Below are 14,886 nucleotides of genomic sequence, written 5' to 3' on the forward strand. Positions count from 1 at the left end.
ACAACATTATTGAATACGTTAGGCACCATTCTATAGTGGGAACTGTTTATTCCTTTATGTTATCTGAACATTTGGATAGTGTCTACAAATGTCCACTAGATTTACTTGTCTGGGTATCCTTCCTCTATTTATGCTGTAAACCAGAGCTTTCAGTTAAAGCCTTTAAATGGATTGGCTAGAAATCCTGTGACATAAAATGACATGTATACAGTACAATCAACAGTTATTTTAAACATAAATTATAAACAGATATAATTAAAGTGAGGTTCCTGTGTTTATTACCAATTCCTCTTTACCTGGGTATTGGGGAAAACCAACAGTTGATTTATCTGTACCGTGTTCAGGTACTTTGTCCTCTTTTAGCAATATTTTTTTTCCCTTATGAGATGAAAATAATTATTTTCTCGCAGGGAAATGGGCATATCCTGTGGGTTGTGAGCAGATTCTAGCCTCACTTTTTCCCATATAGTAACATAGCAGATTTTTATTCTATTTTGTTTCTATTTTCACTTTGATTTTGCTTAGGGACACTTGTGGTGTGGCTGTTAGGAAGACAGACCACACACATGAGCTTGGAGGAAGCAGGCAATAATCATGACTACATTTCAGCTTAGAACTTCTTTATTAAGGAAGGTCCTTCAGACACTTTTATTAACAAGCAGATATAAGCTTGACAAGAGCACCTCTCAGAGTCACAGTTCCAATTGTTTTTGTGAAGTCAAAGAAGGCAGAGAACACAATGGTGGCAGCTTAGCATCAAAACAATGAGCTTGCCGGGCTTACACCTTCTATCAAACATACTCATCACCCCCTCTGCTTCTACCCTCTGAATAAGGAAGAAAAGTTGGGATTCAAGACTTAATATTAATCTAGACCACATGTAGCACTTGCTTTGATAGCAGACAAGGCGCCCACCCCTACCCAGACTTGGACAAAATGATGGCTACGTTCTCTGTGCCAAACCTTCTCATTTCGGACGTACATCTAGATCTTAAAGTGTCTGATTCTTCCGGGGCAAGGGCGGACCACTGGACCAGCAGCAACAGCAACACCAGGCTGCGCCACCGCGGGTGCTTTCCCCACATGGAACGCTTCTCCTGAGGCTGACTCCACTGAGGCCACGCCTGTGAAGGCGTGGCGCAGGTCGTAGTGAGCCCGGTGCACTGGCGGGGGAGCTGCCACCACCAGGGGTCCCACCATTACCGCAGCTGCTGGAGGAGGCGCAGGCCCAGCTGAGGCCACCATAGGGCTAGGTACGTTGGTGCCATCTGTTGGGGGCTGTGGTAACACAGGCTGGAGAGAGAACCATTTTCTTAGGTTAGTTACCTTTCTCCTTCCAGACAAGGCCACCCATGCTTCTCGGTGGAATCCCACTCAAGTCTCTCACAATAATAATTTTTATTTGCAAGGAATCTGACAAAAAAAAAATACTACCCAGGTGCAAAGGATAGTCATAAGAACCACAGAGGAGGGTAACTGGCTTATGATAGTCCCTTTCTCACCAATTGTCTTGGGATGATGGACTCATACATGTCCCAGGAGCAAAAGAACCCCACCTTAAGGCTAACTTTCACCAGCACTGTCACCCTCTTTGTCTACACCTGTAGTTGCTGAGAGCTACCAGGCCAATCAGGACCCTGGTCTCTGCGACTCAAAAAACCACTCCCATCCGAGCTAATAAAAAGGTGGTTTTGTCAACTACCCAGTAGGATGTCACTGTGCTGTAGACTCCAGTTCATTGGAGGAGAAGGAATGGATGTAACATCCATCCATTTGTTGATCATTCCACACACCCTAGGCTATTTATCATTGTGGGACTCAGAAGGACAGGGTAGCAAATGCCCTGTATTTACAAATGCACTGCATACATGTCAGAGGGTCATTGTATTCTGAAGATGAGGGAAGTGTATCCATGACGCCATTACCTGTGTGGGGAACACGGTGCAGGTCACTGCAACATCTTCCCCACCAACCTTCTGAGTCAGTGTTGACTTACAGAAGCCATATTGCTGTCCACAGAAAGAGAGGAGTTATTTGAACATGTTCAAAACCTTGGATTTCTCCCCCAGTTGCACTAAGACTACAACACATCAAAGGAAAAAAACCCTTAAACTTGAATTCCTTTTTAAGAAAAACTTTTTCTAAAGTTTATAGTTTCTACTTACAGAAGGTATATACTATGTAATTCTATATAAAACGTGGAAAATACAGAAATGCTTTGTGAGTGGGAGAAATCACCCATAATACCAAAAAGGGTGGTGACCCAGGAGAACTTCCGTTAACATCCATGTAATTTCTCTTTTATTCTTAAATACTGTTAAATATCATGTACAAATTGGGATCATTTTGACTAAGCCATTTTGTAGCCTGTGTTTTTAACTTACTATAATATGAGAGTATTTTCTTACATCATTCATTCATTATTCTTGAAAATATAATTTTTAGTGTCTGTATAATTTTCTATTAGTGATGTGCCATGTTTTATTCAATGACTCCCTCCTGTTAGACATTCAGATGTTCTTGGGGTCATTTTGTATCAATGATAAACCATGTCATGGCATGGAATCAAGCCCCGGTCGTTCACAAAGGTGAAAGCATTCACAGACTCTAGAAAGGAAGTTTTTTTAGTAAAGTTAGGGCAGAGAGGGAATGCCCATGGCAGTGTCCAAAGATAAAGGCTGCCTCGGGTAGTAAGGAGAAAAACACTGGTGGAGGGGGTGGGGGCTTTTCTGGGGCAGAGTCCAGAGTCTAAGAGTGTACAGCTGCACTAACTTCAGATTAGCTTTTTCTTTTATAGGAAAGCGGGAGTTGGTCAGGCAGGTTTGAGGGTGACATCCTTCCTGGGGTCTGGTCTGTTTGAAGATGATGTTATTTCTGGACTCTGGACTCAGACTCAGCCATTGAGGCCTGGGACTATACATCTCCAGTAAAAACTGCAAGGAAGTTGTAAATTGGATTACAGTGTCCGGGCACCTGAGGATTAAGAAATTGCTCTTTTCAGGGTAGGATGTTGTTAATTAACAACGTATGGGTAGCCTTGAGAAAGGGAACAGAGTTCTTAAGTTAATCAGTGAGGGGAGAAACAAAGAGAAAACATGAATATCAGGATGAATCAAACTGCAAACAAACTAAGTCTAATTATAGGTGGCTAGATAGTGAACTATGGGGTGAGTTAAACTGCAAACTAGTAAGTTTCACTGTGTTATTGATTCCCTGAATTTCACCCTTACAAATCATATATATATACAGAGGGTGCCAAAAAATGTATATACACTTTAAGAAAGGAAAACTGTATTAAAATTGTAATACTCAATATATACCAATAACAAAAGATGACTACAAGTCACGTTTGACTTCTGCAATTACAAGAGGTGCTCAAAGTGGTTACCCTCAGCGTCCAGACACTTCCGATTACAGCGAACTACTGCTTGAGCAATGTTGACCAAAGTGCCCACTTGTACACATTTTTGTGGCACCTGTGGTATATGCCATTGTATTAAAAGGGCTGCATCAAACTGGCTTGGGGTTCCATCAAGTGGGCTGTAATTCCAGGGAGCAAGTGAAACCATCTATCACATCTCTTTGGTCAGTTCCTCTGTGAGGACTTTCTCAAGCTTACAGGAAGGATGGATACTAGGAAATTCATTTCCTTGCCCAAAATAGATACAAAGGTCATAGGTTCATGTTCAGAGAGTATTTTAAAGGAGGGATTTTTATTGCAGAATCTGGGACTCGTCTGATGGTTGGGTTAAGAAGAAAGGGGCACAGTGCCCCTGCTTAAGTTTACTTTCTCCACCTTAATATGTGCTGTTCACTTAGAGGACTTCCAAGGCACTCTCCCACACATCTTTCAGTTGATCTCTATTGGACAGATAAATCAACTGAGGCCTAGAGATGTAAATGGCCTGCCAAAGATTGCCTTGCTAAGAAGTGGCAGAGTTAGACTAGGGCCCACATCTTCTGACTCTGTGTAAATGCTAATAAGGGGCCGCAGGGCAGCCAGACCAGATAGAGTGAACCAAAGACTTGAGGGGGGGAAAAAACAAAACAGAAACTGCTGTGGGCCAGCCTCACAAAATGAGTCCTGGAGAGGAATCAGGACCAGCTCATTATTTTCTGACTTTTCACAGTGGTCAGGGATCATTAGGCTGCATTTTCCAGCCCTTCTCTTCAAAGAGTTAAGGAAAACATATCAAGTGATAGATGGAGATTGTAGAGAATGACCAGAAGCCTGGTGGAATGTTAGTGTTGCTGCTGTGAAGAAGGATGTCACCCATCTGAGATAGCTTTGTGTGAAGCCAGACCTCTGATACTGCATTTCCTTCACCCAGAGTTTTTTGGCAGAGGGTGAGGCAGAGCTTTACTGCTTCTTAGATTGCATGAGCTAGAAGAAATTGTGATTCTCAGTTATTGACCACTGAGGTGAAATAGAGCATGTTAAGATTAAGATCTGGATATTCCAGAATGATCTGAGAGATAATGACTTCCTCAAATTAGTGAACCTAAAATTGAACTATGTGATAGTTAATCCTTAGAAAGAACCTGTGTAATGTGCTTCATTTAACACATTTGGAAAGGAGATAACTGAGGCTTAAGCAGTTTGACTAGCTGGCCAAAGGCCAGGCCTCTTGTAATTGGCAGAGCTGGGGACTGAATTAACATGGGCATGACTTCAAAACTACTCTTTAACCACTATGCTCATCAGTTTTTTTCTTGGAGGCAAAGTGATGTGAGGATCACCTGACTCATCTCCCTATTATTTCTTCCACTAGGACATGGTTATACTTTTTCATTCTTCTGAAATGCCCCCTTTCCTCTCACTCTGCCTATACAAACACACCCATCCTGTAAGGTCTAGTTCAGCCCTAAGCTTCTCCAGGAAGCCATGAGTCCAAAATTATCTCTTCCTTCCCTAAAGTCTTAAAGACACTTGCAGAATTTCCTGGGACCTTCAATTCTTTTTCTTCCATTAAATGTATAACCAAGTGATATTTGGTTTTTATACTTTTTCAAGTAAATATGCATTAGATATATCATAAACAGTCTATAAATCCACAAATGAGGATGACATTTCCTTTAACAGATTCAGAGATGTGAACTGAATCAGTTCAGAATCTTCTCTCCTCATTTAGCTGTTGCCCAAATTTGGACCCAGGATCAGAAGGATAGGGAGGTGGGGGTCCCTCCTGGCTCACCCATGGCCTGAAAATAGACTTGCTCTTCTTAGTTGACATTTTCCTCTCTGATCCCTTCCAAGGTCTTTAATATAACTGCAAAAGGCTATGCCTCTGCGAGGTGCCTCTCCATTCCCTAAATAACTAATAAGACAGTGGCTAACTCCGTGAGATAGTGGTACTTCAGCAGCCTTTAGGGCCAAGCAAAATGAGGTTTGCTGCCTTGATTTTTACTAGCCAGGTAGCTTTGGGGAAGGCTCTTCACCCTTCTGAGCCTATGAAATGGGGGTACTATAGGGTTTGAAGGATCACAGTAAGAATCAGCTATAACACTATTGTGTGCAGTGCCAGGTATCAAATAGATACTGAAAATATGGTAGCTCCTATAATTATCACATGTGAACTCAATCAAAAGTTGGCGAACCACTAACTTTTCTAACCTTAGGGCCAATTCAGAAAATATCATAAATGTTTATGACATTGCATAAGAAGCCCCTTTCTCTTCTTTCTTCTTTATCTTCTTTTTTCTTTTAATTCCATTCAAAATTAAACATTGTAACTGATTACCCACTATTATACACCGAATATTTATGTCACCCCAATGTTTATATCTTGCAAACCTAATGCCCAAGGTGGCGGGATTAGGAGGTGGGGGTGATTAGAATGTGATTAAGTCATGAGGGTGGGGCCCTCATGAATAGGATTAGTGCCCTTATAAAAGCTGCCTGAGAAAGCTCCCTTGCTCCTTCCATATTGTTAGGACACAGTGAAATGTGTCACCTAGGAATCAGGAAGCAGGCCTTCACCAGACAGTGATTCGGCTGATGATTTGATTGTGGATTTCTCAGCTTCCAGAACTATGAGAAATCAATTTCTGTTCTTCATAAGCCACCCAGTGTATTGTGTTTTGTTATAGCAGCCTGCACTAAGATATCTAACATAAAACAGACACGTCTGTGAGAAAATTAGCACTGCTTTTTAGCTTCTAAAAGATTCCTGTTCATATCTGGGCACATTGAAAAAGAAGCAACACGGAGACAACTTTCTCATGTTTAACCCTGAAATTATAGGCTTTGGACTCAATGAGAGCGCTAGAGACCACAGGAGTCTTACAGTAGTGGTTGCTCATCACCATGTGAGACAAACCTAAGGTATTACTGGGAGATCTCACTACACTCATAGAATGTCAAAGATTATCTCATTTCCCTCATGAGGAAACAGACACCAGGCTGATAAAGAAACCTCCCCTATGTTACACAGTGACAGAGCTCAAAGCAAACCATGGTCTCCACTCACATCTCTTTCCGTTACCTCTCACCCATTACTTTAAAGGCATTACTGACTAAACCTTGTGTACTAGCTGTAAGCTTCCTGGGGGTGCAAAGCAGAGGAGATAGGGCCCCAGCTCTGGAGGAGTTCACAGGATAGGGAAGCAAGAGTTACCCACATACAGTCATGAGGAAACAGCTCAAGACCTTTATGACCCAGAGCTGAGTGGGGCACCCAGGCTCTAAGTCAGCTCCATGTCCGGGAGGCGTACTTGCTTGATTCACTGTTCCATCTCCGTCCCTTGAACAGTCCAGCTAAGGCAACATGTATAACGGCTAATGCAATTAGTGGACTCCAGAGCCACAGCTACTGGGATGGAATGCCACATCACCCAGGGAATCGCTGGACAAGTTTGGGCAAATTACTGAATCTCTCTGTGCCTCAACTTTCCCATAAGTAAAGCATGGATAACATTGTAAAGATGAAATGTGATTATCCGTGTAAAGTACTTTAGGAAGTGCCCACACAGAGTAAGTACTCAAAGGACACTCGCTATAATTGTTATATAAGCAATCTCATTATCAGAGAAGAAATTGATATTTGATGAACATATACATATACATACTTGAAATGCCATCAAATGATATTTGATAAATGAATGAATGAACAAATGAATGCAGTTAGAGTCAGGCATGGAAGGGACTTTGCAGTCTGAAGTACTTGGAGAAGGTTTCTAAGCAGAGGCCAGACATGAGCCAGGCACTTAAGGAAGCATAAGATCTGAGTAGGACGAAAGAGGAAGAAAAGAAAAATTTTTTAACTTTCAGATCTTTTAGACAAAGACTTATGTTTAAAGATGGGCATTGAAGTGTTATTTTTTCTGCAAAATATTGGAAACAACCTAAATCACCACTGAGACAATCAAATATAATTTGATGACTCCATAAATGAATTACTTTGAATCCATTAAAATATTTTCAAATAATAGTTAAAGACAAACATGCTCAGATTATAATAAATTACAAAAAACCTCACACATTATAAACAGTATAATCTCAATTAAGTAAAAAATCCATTTGTGTATACAAAGGAAGAAATTATTAAAATGTTATAAAAAAGGAAGGAATGCAGATAATTTTGTTTCTTTAAATCTTTCTTAATTTTCCAAATTGTCTATAATGTATTACTTTACTACTTTTGTTTGTTTTTAATTGCAGCAAAATTTTACATTCTAACTGTTTTTTGGTGTATACTTCAATAACACCAGAGGTGCCAAAAAAATGTGTACAAGTGGACACTTTGGTCAACGTTGCTCAAGCGGTAGTTCACCGTAATCAGAAGTGTCTGGATGCTGATGGTAACCACTTTGAGCACCTCTTGTAATTGCAGAAGTCAAATGTGACTTGTATTCATCTTTTGTTATCGGCATATATTGAATATTACAATTTTAATACAGTTTTTTTTCTTAAAATTGTGTATACATTTTTTGGTACCCTCTCTCTGTCTCTCTGTCTCTGTCTCTCTGTGTGTGTGTGTGTGTGTGTGTGTGTGTGTATGTTTCTGTCCAACATCTCTGATGATCTCTTTAGGCTAAGTTCCTAGAAATGGACACTACTCGCTCAAGGACTTGAACAATTTCATATCACAGGTATATCTAAAAAATCTACACTTCATACTCCTAGCAGCTGGGCATGACTTGCCTTAGTTAGGAAACAGTCTCTGTCTTTTTCCTAACTCCAGGGGCCTCCAGCAGGTGAGATGATTTGCAGACAGCTCTTAAAGGGAGGAGGTGACCCCCTAGAGGAAAGCTTGACATGATCCAGCCCCCAAGACACTGTTATCTCTCTTCCACAGCCCCAACACACTAACTTGCTCTAAGGACACTGTCTTATGACCAGCTTCGCCGTCCCCAGGGCCCGGCCTGCTTACCTTTTCTGCCAGCAGGTTACAGTTGGCTGGGTCTGTGACCTCTACAGCGACACAGTCAGTGGCAGCCACTGCAAATTCCACATAGGTTGAAACTGGAAGAGGCTGGTGAGAATAGACGAAAATGCTCGTGAGGCAACATGACTTAGCATGAAAAAGGTAGAGAAGAAGAGGCTGGAGGGAAGTAGCAAGGGCCATGGCAATGTACCCTTCAGGGAGCAACCTTCTCGTAGACCATACTGTGGTCTCTATGGCTTACATAGGACAGTTATTGTGGCCTCATGTCCTGACTGCTTGTATACCGTGGTCTCCCAGGAGGGGGTGCAGGTACCCACTGCCCATCATTCAGGGCAGAGTGAGTTTTCAAGTAGAAAGTAGGAACCCAGAGGCCAACCTTACCCTGACCTCATTGGAAACCCTCTCCCACCCCCCATCTCTATCCCTGCCTTCCCACTTGGGGCTGCTCTTGGAGACCCAAGGTTCAGGTTACTCCAAGACAGAGCAGGAAGGTACAGAGAATTAATTAATACATCTCCCACCAATTGTATAGAGCAGGATCAAATGAAAAATAGAAATGAAAGTATGGAAGATACTTGTGCTTTTCTTTCTTATATTTCTCATGGAGCATATGGACACTTCTAATAATGAAATGTCTGTTATTTGGAATAGCCTGGGGTGGTAGTGTTCTGAGAAGCACATACGTATTCTGCTTAATAGAATTATCACCTATACAATGCATTTCCAAGTATGCTTTGGCTAGTATCCAAAATACCAGTGTTCTGTATTAAAATTTTGTTGCATGCAAATATGCTAAACTATCCACAGTACAATTAGATTTTTTTCAGTAAATCAAAAGGCATTTTAGGATCCTGCTCTTGTAAGCCTTCTGTGTAAGTAGGTCCATGTCTTTATAAAGTATCAATTACAAGAGTGCTGCAGATGGTCAGTGGTGATGGATGATAATGATGTGGAGAACCGTGAATTTACAGTAAGTGCTCCTGGATAACGTGGGAACCCCCACCCGCTGAACAGCGAGCCCTAGTGTTGACTAGAACTGAGGAACTGGGGACAGGTAGCGTCGGGCTGATGTAGGCTAAAGTGGCTCAGCTTGGGGGAGGCACTGAAGGTTTTTTGGGTCCTACTGACATTCAGGGTCATCCTGCCCCCGAGGACCCTTACTTTCCCTTTTCTTCCACCATCCTCCTGGCCTTCCCATTGCTGCTCCTGCTCTGTCCCTCACCATGTACATTCCCAAAGTACCACCAAATTGCCCAATCTATCAAAAGGTCTCAGTCTTACCACAATTTGAGCCCGGGAAACTTCCACAAGCTGATAATAGGAGCCATTATTACGAGCGTTGAAGGCGGCCAGTGCTGCCTCTACAGCATGCGCCACCCTGGTGTCGTTAAGTGGGGCCAGCAGAGGGCAGTCTGGGCACACCTTTCGCACATCCTCGGCTGAATCTGCACAGAGAAGAAACCAGTCAGGGTTGTAATTCTCTGCAGCGTTCACCCCTGCTCTGCTTATTTAGAAAGGACCAACGCATTATCTAAATGGCCTCAGGTGTTATCTCTGCTTCTTACTAAAACCGTCAGGTGGTTCCCCCATGCTGACATTTTTGCAAGATCTCCTCTCATCAAGGGGCAATTTTCAACTCCAATGAGAACAGCCCCTTAAATCAGTTTTACAATCCCAGATACCAGGAAATTTGGCTTCTCCTTTTCCTCACCAACAAAGTGGCTAGAATTACGTTGAAAATAATTCAGGTTCCTTTCTCACTCTCTCTACAAAGTCAAAACAAGTAGAATCATCTCTACCTGGACTGGAATCACATTTTGCAAACAACACGGAAAACTGGCCGTCCTGTTTCAGCACATGGAAATCACAGTCTCCTTCCACAGCCTAGAGAAATAAACCCACAGTGAGGGCCTCAGAGAAGGCCTGGCCCTTCACTTCTCACCTGGAGCGGGGTTGGTCCCTCCGGCATGGTTAGCAAAGGTGAGCCTCACAAAATCATGTTAACTGGGTGATAGTGACACATTACATCCTCTAGAGCTACAATAAGAAAGTTTGTTGTAAAAATCAGCTTCAGGGAAGGAGGCTGCAAATGGCAATTTTTGAAAGAGCACACTGGCTAGCCATGAGGGCAAGCTGGGCAGCTGGATAAAATGGGTGTGCTCTTTGCAGAATCACAGTGGAGCTGGTTGGGCCACCACCGAAGTCACCCTAAGAGTGCCACTCACGTGCTGCTCCAGCTTCCTCACAGAGCAGTTTGCCGCAGGGGTGGGGTCCAGTGCATAGCAGGTGGTTTCCAGGGTGTCTATTTCAATCTCAAACACCTCTCCCATGGGCCGCTGTGGAGACAAAGAATGAAGAGGTGAGCAGGCTATTGCCCTGATCCTGTTGATTGGGCCAAAGTGTGAGCCCCCACTGAGCTTGAACCCATCCCCTGTTGTAGATGTGAGATACCAACTCATTCCTACTGTGAGTCTGCAGCTCCACCCAGCTCTATCCTGCCCCATGGACAGACAGACGACCATAGAGCTTTTCTCAGCCTCTGTTAGCTGAGCAAGTGCTCAACGGTGTTTGCCAGGAAGAAGGCGGCATGGGCTTGAACACTTGGAAACTGAAAGTGACTGCTGATACTTCTCAATTTAAAAAATTTCACCCTTCAAGCAGTGCTTTGAAAAAGTCAGCTTTGGATTTTTCTCAGTTATGCAGCAAAGTAAGATGCTGTTAGATAATATTTTGCCATCTCTATCTTCTCCATCCCTCCCTGTCCGTCTTTCTTCTTTACCTCTCATCGTCGACTTTCCTTCCTTTCCCATTTCCTTTTCCTTCCTAAAGGAAACTTTGTCCTTGGCCTTTTCTTTGGCTTGTAAAGACCTGGATGCAGAGTTGCTGCTCTCTACTGCCTGCTGGTCGTGGTGAGGGGAAGGAGCACGCCCCTCTCCGACAGGAGGAAGCGGTGTGTAAGTCCTAGGGAAGGCAGTGGTAGGAGTGCTTGTGTAACAACCTGGAGTTCACCTGTTTCTGTATGCTTTCTTCAAAGCCTGGAAAATCAAGAAGGTACGAATATGTCTTTTTGTCTTTCAGCCCACTGCTTGCCTCTCATTTCTGTTCTGCCTAACTCACTGGTACTGGAAACCTTGAATCTCCTCTCTTCCTCTCTTGGAGGAAGCTGTGTTTTATGATGGGCAGATGTGCCCAGGTTAGCTTCCTGAAAACATTCAGAGCTGCAGTGAATAGGAGCAAAGCACCCGTGAATTTTTCAAGGAAAGTAACTCTCAAGCTCTGCCTTTAGTGAAAACCACAATGTCTGTTCATTACCTTTCCCTTGCATATGTATGTTGTCTGTTAGTCCCCCGAGAACTGATCAGTGTTTCCTGTACTTCAGTATGGCTGTGGCACTTCTAAAATCCATCTGGGACAGTCTTGATTTTAGATATTGTGTTCCATTCGGAGATCAGATGTCAGTCAGTCAATCTGGATGTCCTAATGTTTACCTTATCTTCCTTTCTAGATTGTAGATCACTTTTGGGCATTAAATGTCTTTCTCACCTTTGGATTAAGTTGAATGATTAAAATGTCAATATTTGATTGCTATTAATATATAACAATGGCAATTTCATATGGTTCAACCTAACATCACCTATAGCACCTGACACTGGTGCTAAAATCCACGGAAGCTTTATAATTCATGTTTGTCGAAACAATTGTTCTTCATCAGATATACAATCTAATTTCAAAATAGTCAGTAGACAGATGCCTTTTCCCCACCTCTCCAAATCTCTCAGCTGATCCCCCAGGCGTATTTTCTAGCTTGATCTTTATTGTCACTGCTTCAGGCTGCGTTAGTTTCCTGTCGGGCATGTGAGGCAGCCAATCACATCATGCCAAAGACTTCTATCTGGGATGTAGGACCTGGGAAGCAACTTTTGTAGAGGAACGAAGGCAGGCCTGGAATTGATTACCAGATGGTCGCTTACTGATTATATGACCTTGGGCAAAGAAAAATGCCCTAATTTGTCAGGTCCTTGGTTTCCTCTTAGGTAAGACAAGGACAATACCTACCACACTGGACTGGGGGGTAGGAAGGGTTAAGGAGATAATAGACATGTGAAAAGGTCTGGCTCGGAGTAGGTACTTTTCAAATGCTACTTTCATTCACTCTCAGTCTTCATCCAGAGAAACAGAAGCAAAGAAAGGCAAGTGGTTTCCAGTCAGTGATAATTTGGCAACTAGAAACCAGTCTCTTGCACCCTGGTTTTTCTAGCAAGCCAGACTTCTACTTGCAGTCTTCAAAATGTCCTTCAAAGCCTTTTCTTCTCCTGCCCACCTCCCCAACCGCCAACACTCTCCTTGAGGCCTGTGAGCACCACACAGGATGTCTCCTCTGATGCCCTCCGCCTGCCGCCTCCCTCCCTCCTAGGAAGAAACCCGAGTTCACCCCTCTTTGGTTTCATTTGTGCTGGCAGCTGTGATCTTTTGAGACACCCAGTTAAGCTCCAGCAGCAGGTTCTTTCAGCTCACATACAGCAGGTCACTTACCCGAGGCCACACCTTCACTTTGTCAATCTGGTTCAAGGTGTGCTTGTAGCCCCGAAGAAGATTGCTATTGATGTAGTCCACAGCTGCCAGGGCTGCTTGCTCTGTTTCAGGGTCATCACAGTTTAGTTCTCTATAACCCAGACCTGGGCCGTGTGGGGCAGAGTGGCAGCCCCAGAGCTGAGCAAGGCAAAGGACCAGGACAAGAGACTTCATGGCTGCCCCAAAGAGGCTCTGGCAGGTGGGCAGATGACGGGAGGCTTCAGGAGAAACCCAGGTGCTCTGCTGGGAAAGGTAGACCGATGGAGGGGCTGAGGGCTTTATTTATCTGTCGGATCCTCCCGGAGGAATTGCATAAGGACGTGGGATGATTTCTGTTGTGGTTCCAAGAAAATCCCAGCAAACATCAGCCCTGGAAAAACAAACATTGCTGGCCCCCCAAGAAACCTGCCAAATCAATGCTGCTGGGGGTGGGGTGGTGGGGGCCTGCGGGGGCGATGCTCCAAAGTCGGCTGGGAACCTGGTAACAGCAGCAGAGAGAGGAGGCAGCTGAGGATGAGTCGTGCTCCCAGGTGAGGGGGCTGGCACAGCCGGCCCTGGCGCGCTGTGGGTTTGGCAGCAGAGTGAGTGCCTTCCATTGTGATCTGAGCACACCATGGGGTCTGTGGGGAAAGGGAGGATGTTCAGCAATTTGATGAAATCCCCCAATGTCAGGGAGGGTTATCTCCTCCAAGAGGGGTCCTGAAGAGAAGACATGGCCCACAGATGTGGCAAAAGTACAGACGATCTAGAGTGAGAAGGGAGAGCCATGGGAGATGCCAACATCTTGGGTAAGATCCTTGGAGAAAAGAAAGGAGATATTTCTGCTTAAAGTGGGGTATGGGGGCAAGAAAAGTGTGTTCCCACAGCGAGCTAGGGAGGACTATGGCCAACTGAGCAGTATGGAGTTCTCTACTCCCTCATCCTCTTTTCTCCAGACCTCACTGCCAAGACCCTGCAGGTGCCAGCATGGATGGCACTGACCTGGGTCTCCTGGGTGGTTGTGTGTGATTGGCACCAGTGGCCCTGTACCCCAGCGGCCCATGACTTCAGCCAGTGCAGCAGAGGGGAGCCCTGGGCTAACACTCACTCATTTGGCAAAGCTCTAGAGGGATTTGAGTCTCACACTGAGGCAGAGAGGCTGCAGGGGCAGCTAAGAACACAAATGACTCCTTCATGCCCTTTGCAGCCTTAGCAGAATTAGAGTGAGTCTTTCTGGCCAGAGCACAGGGCCACAGTGTTGGTTACAAGAACTATCTTTTCAAAGTGGCCCTTGACAATCCCAGGTGTAACTTCCAAGGAGGGTGGGCAGGATAGCAAGAGGCTTGGGAAATAGCATACAAGGTCCCGGCTTGGATTAGCCTGGAGCAAGGACGCCCTAACACAGAGATCAACGTGTTCTTCAAACATTTAGAGGTCATCATTGTATGTGGGTGGATTTGTTCTGTTGTTTGCTATTGCTTCAGAGAACATAACTTGGTTAAAAAAAAAAAGAGGAGGTTTTGTACAGGGGAGCTTAATAATATTTATTTGCTGGGGAAGGAGGGAGAGAAGGGGGGTGTGATGGGACACAGAAAGTAGCTAGAGGAATATTTTCACATTTACTCCCAGCTGCATACACTAATACAGAATCCTAATGACAGAAGCTCAGAAGGTGTGATCAAGACTCCAGGCTCTCTCTGAGAGGGGGATCCTGGCTCTCAAGGACGCAAAACAAACTCGGGCCAGCTAACAAGATGATCCTCAGAACCGGGTGACTTTCCAATCAGTCTTATGCGCCATTTTCTTCAGGGTCTTGACTCATGAGCAACTTTTTGTAAATGCTATGCTTTTCTTTTAAATAATCTTTTAAAATACAACATATGATCATTACTAAAAATCTGAAAAATCGCAAAAAATATCTGCAGTGAGTGCATATTTCATATATTAT

The 14,886-nt window shown here is 43.9% G+C and overlaps 1 protein-coding gene across 1 annotated transcript; it reads right to left on the reverse strand.

Moving 5' to 3' along the window:
• Positions 1-606: 606 nt before the first annotated feature.
• AHSG (alpha 2-HS glycoprotein) lies at positions 607-13,133 on the reverse strand (the record flags this gene model as incomplete). The annotated part of the gene is made up of 7 exons (XM_081077385.1): positions 607-1,293; positions 1,926-2,009; positions 8,373-8,474; positions 9,669-9,832; positions 10,187-10,271; positions 10,613-10,723; positions 12,921-13,133. The coding sequence occupies 7 exons, from the start codon at positions 13,131-13,133 to the stop codon at positions 985-987; spliced, it is 1,068 nt and encodes a 355-aa protein (XP_080933511.1). The 3' UTR covers positions 607-984.
• Between the last annotated feature and the right edge of the window lie 1,753 nt (positions 13,134-14,886).

The sequence above is a fragment of the Rhinolophus hipposideros genome (assembly GCF_964194185.1).
Source record: "Rhinolophus hipposideros genome assembly, chromosome: 2".
Lineage (NCBI taxonomy): Eukaryota > Metazoa > Chordata > Mammalia > Chiroptera > Rhinolophidae > Rhinolophus > Rhinolophus hipposideros.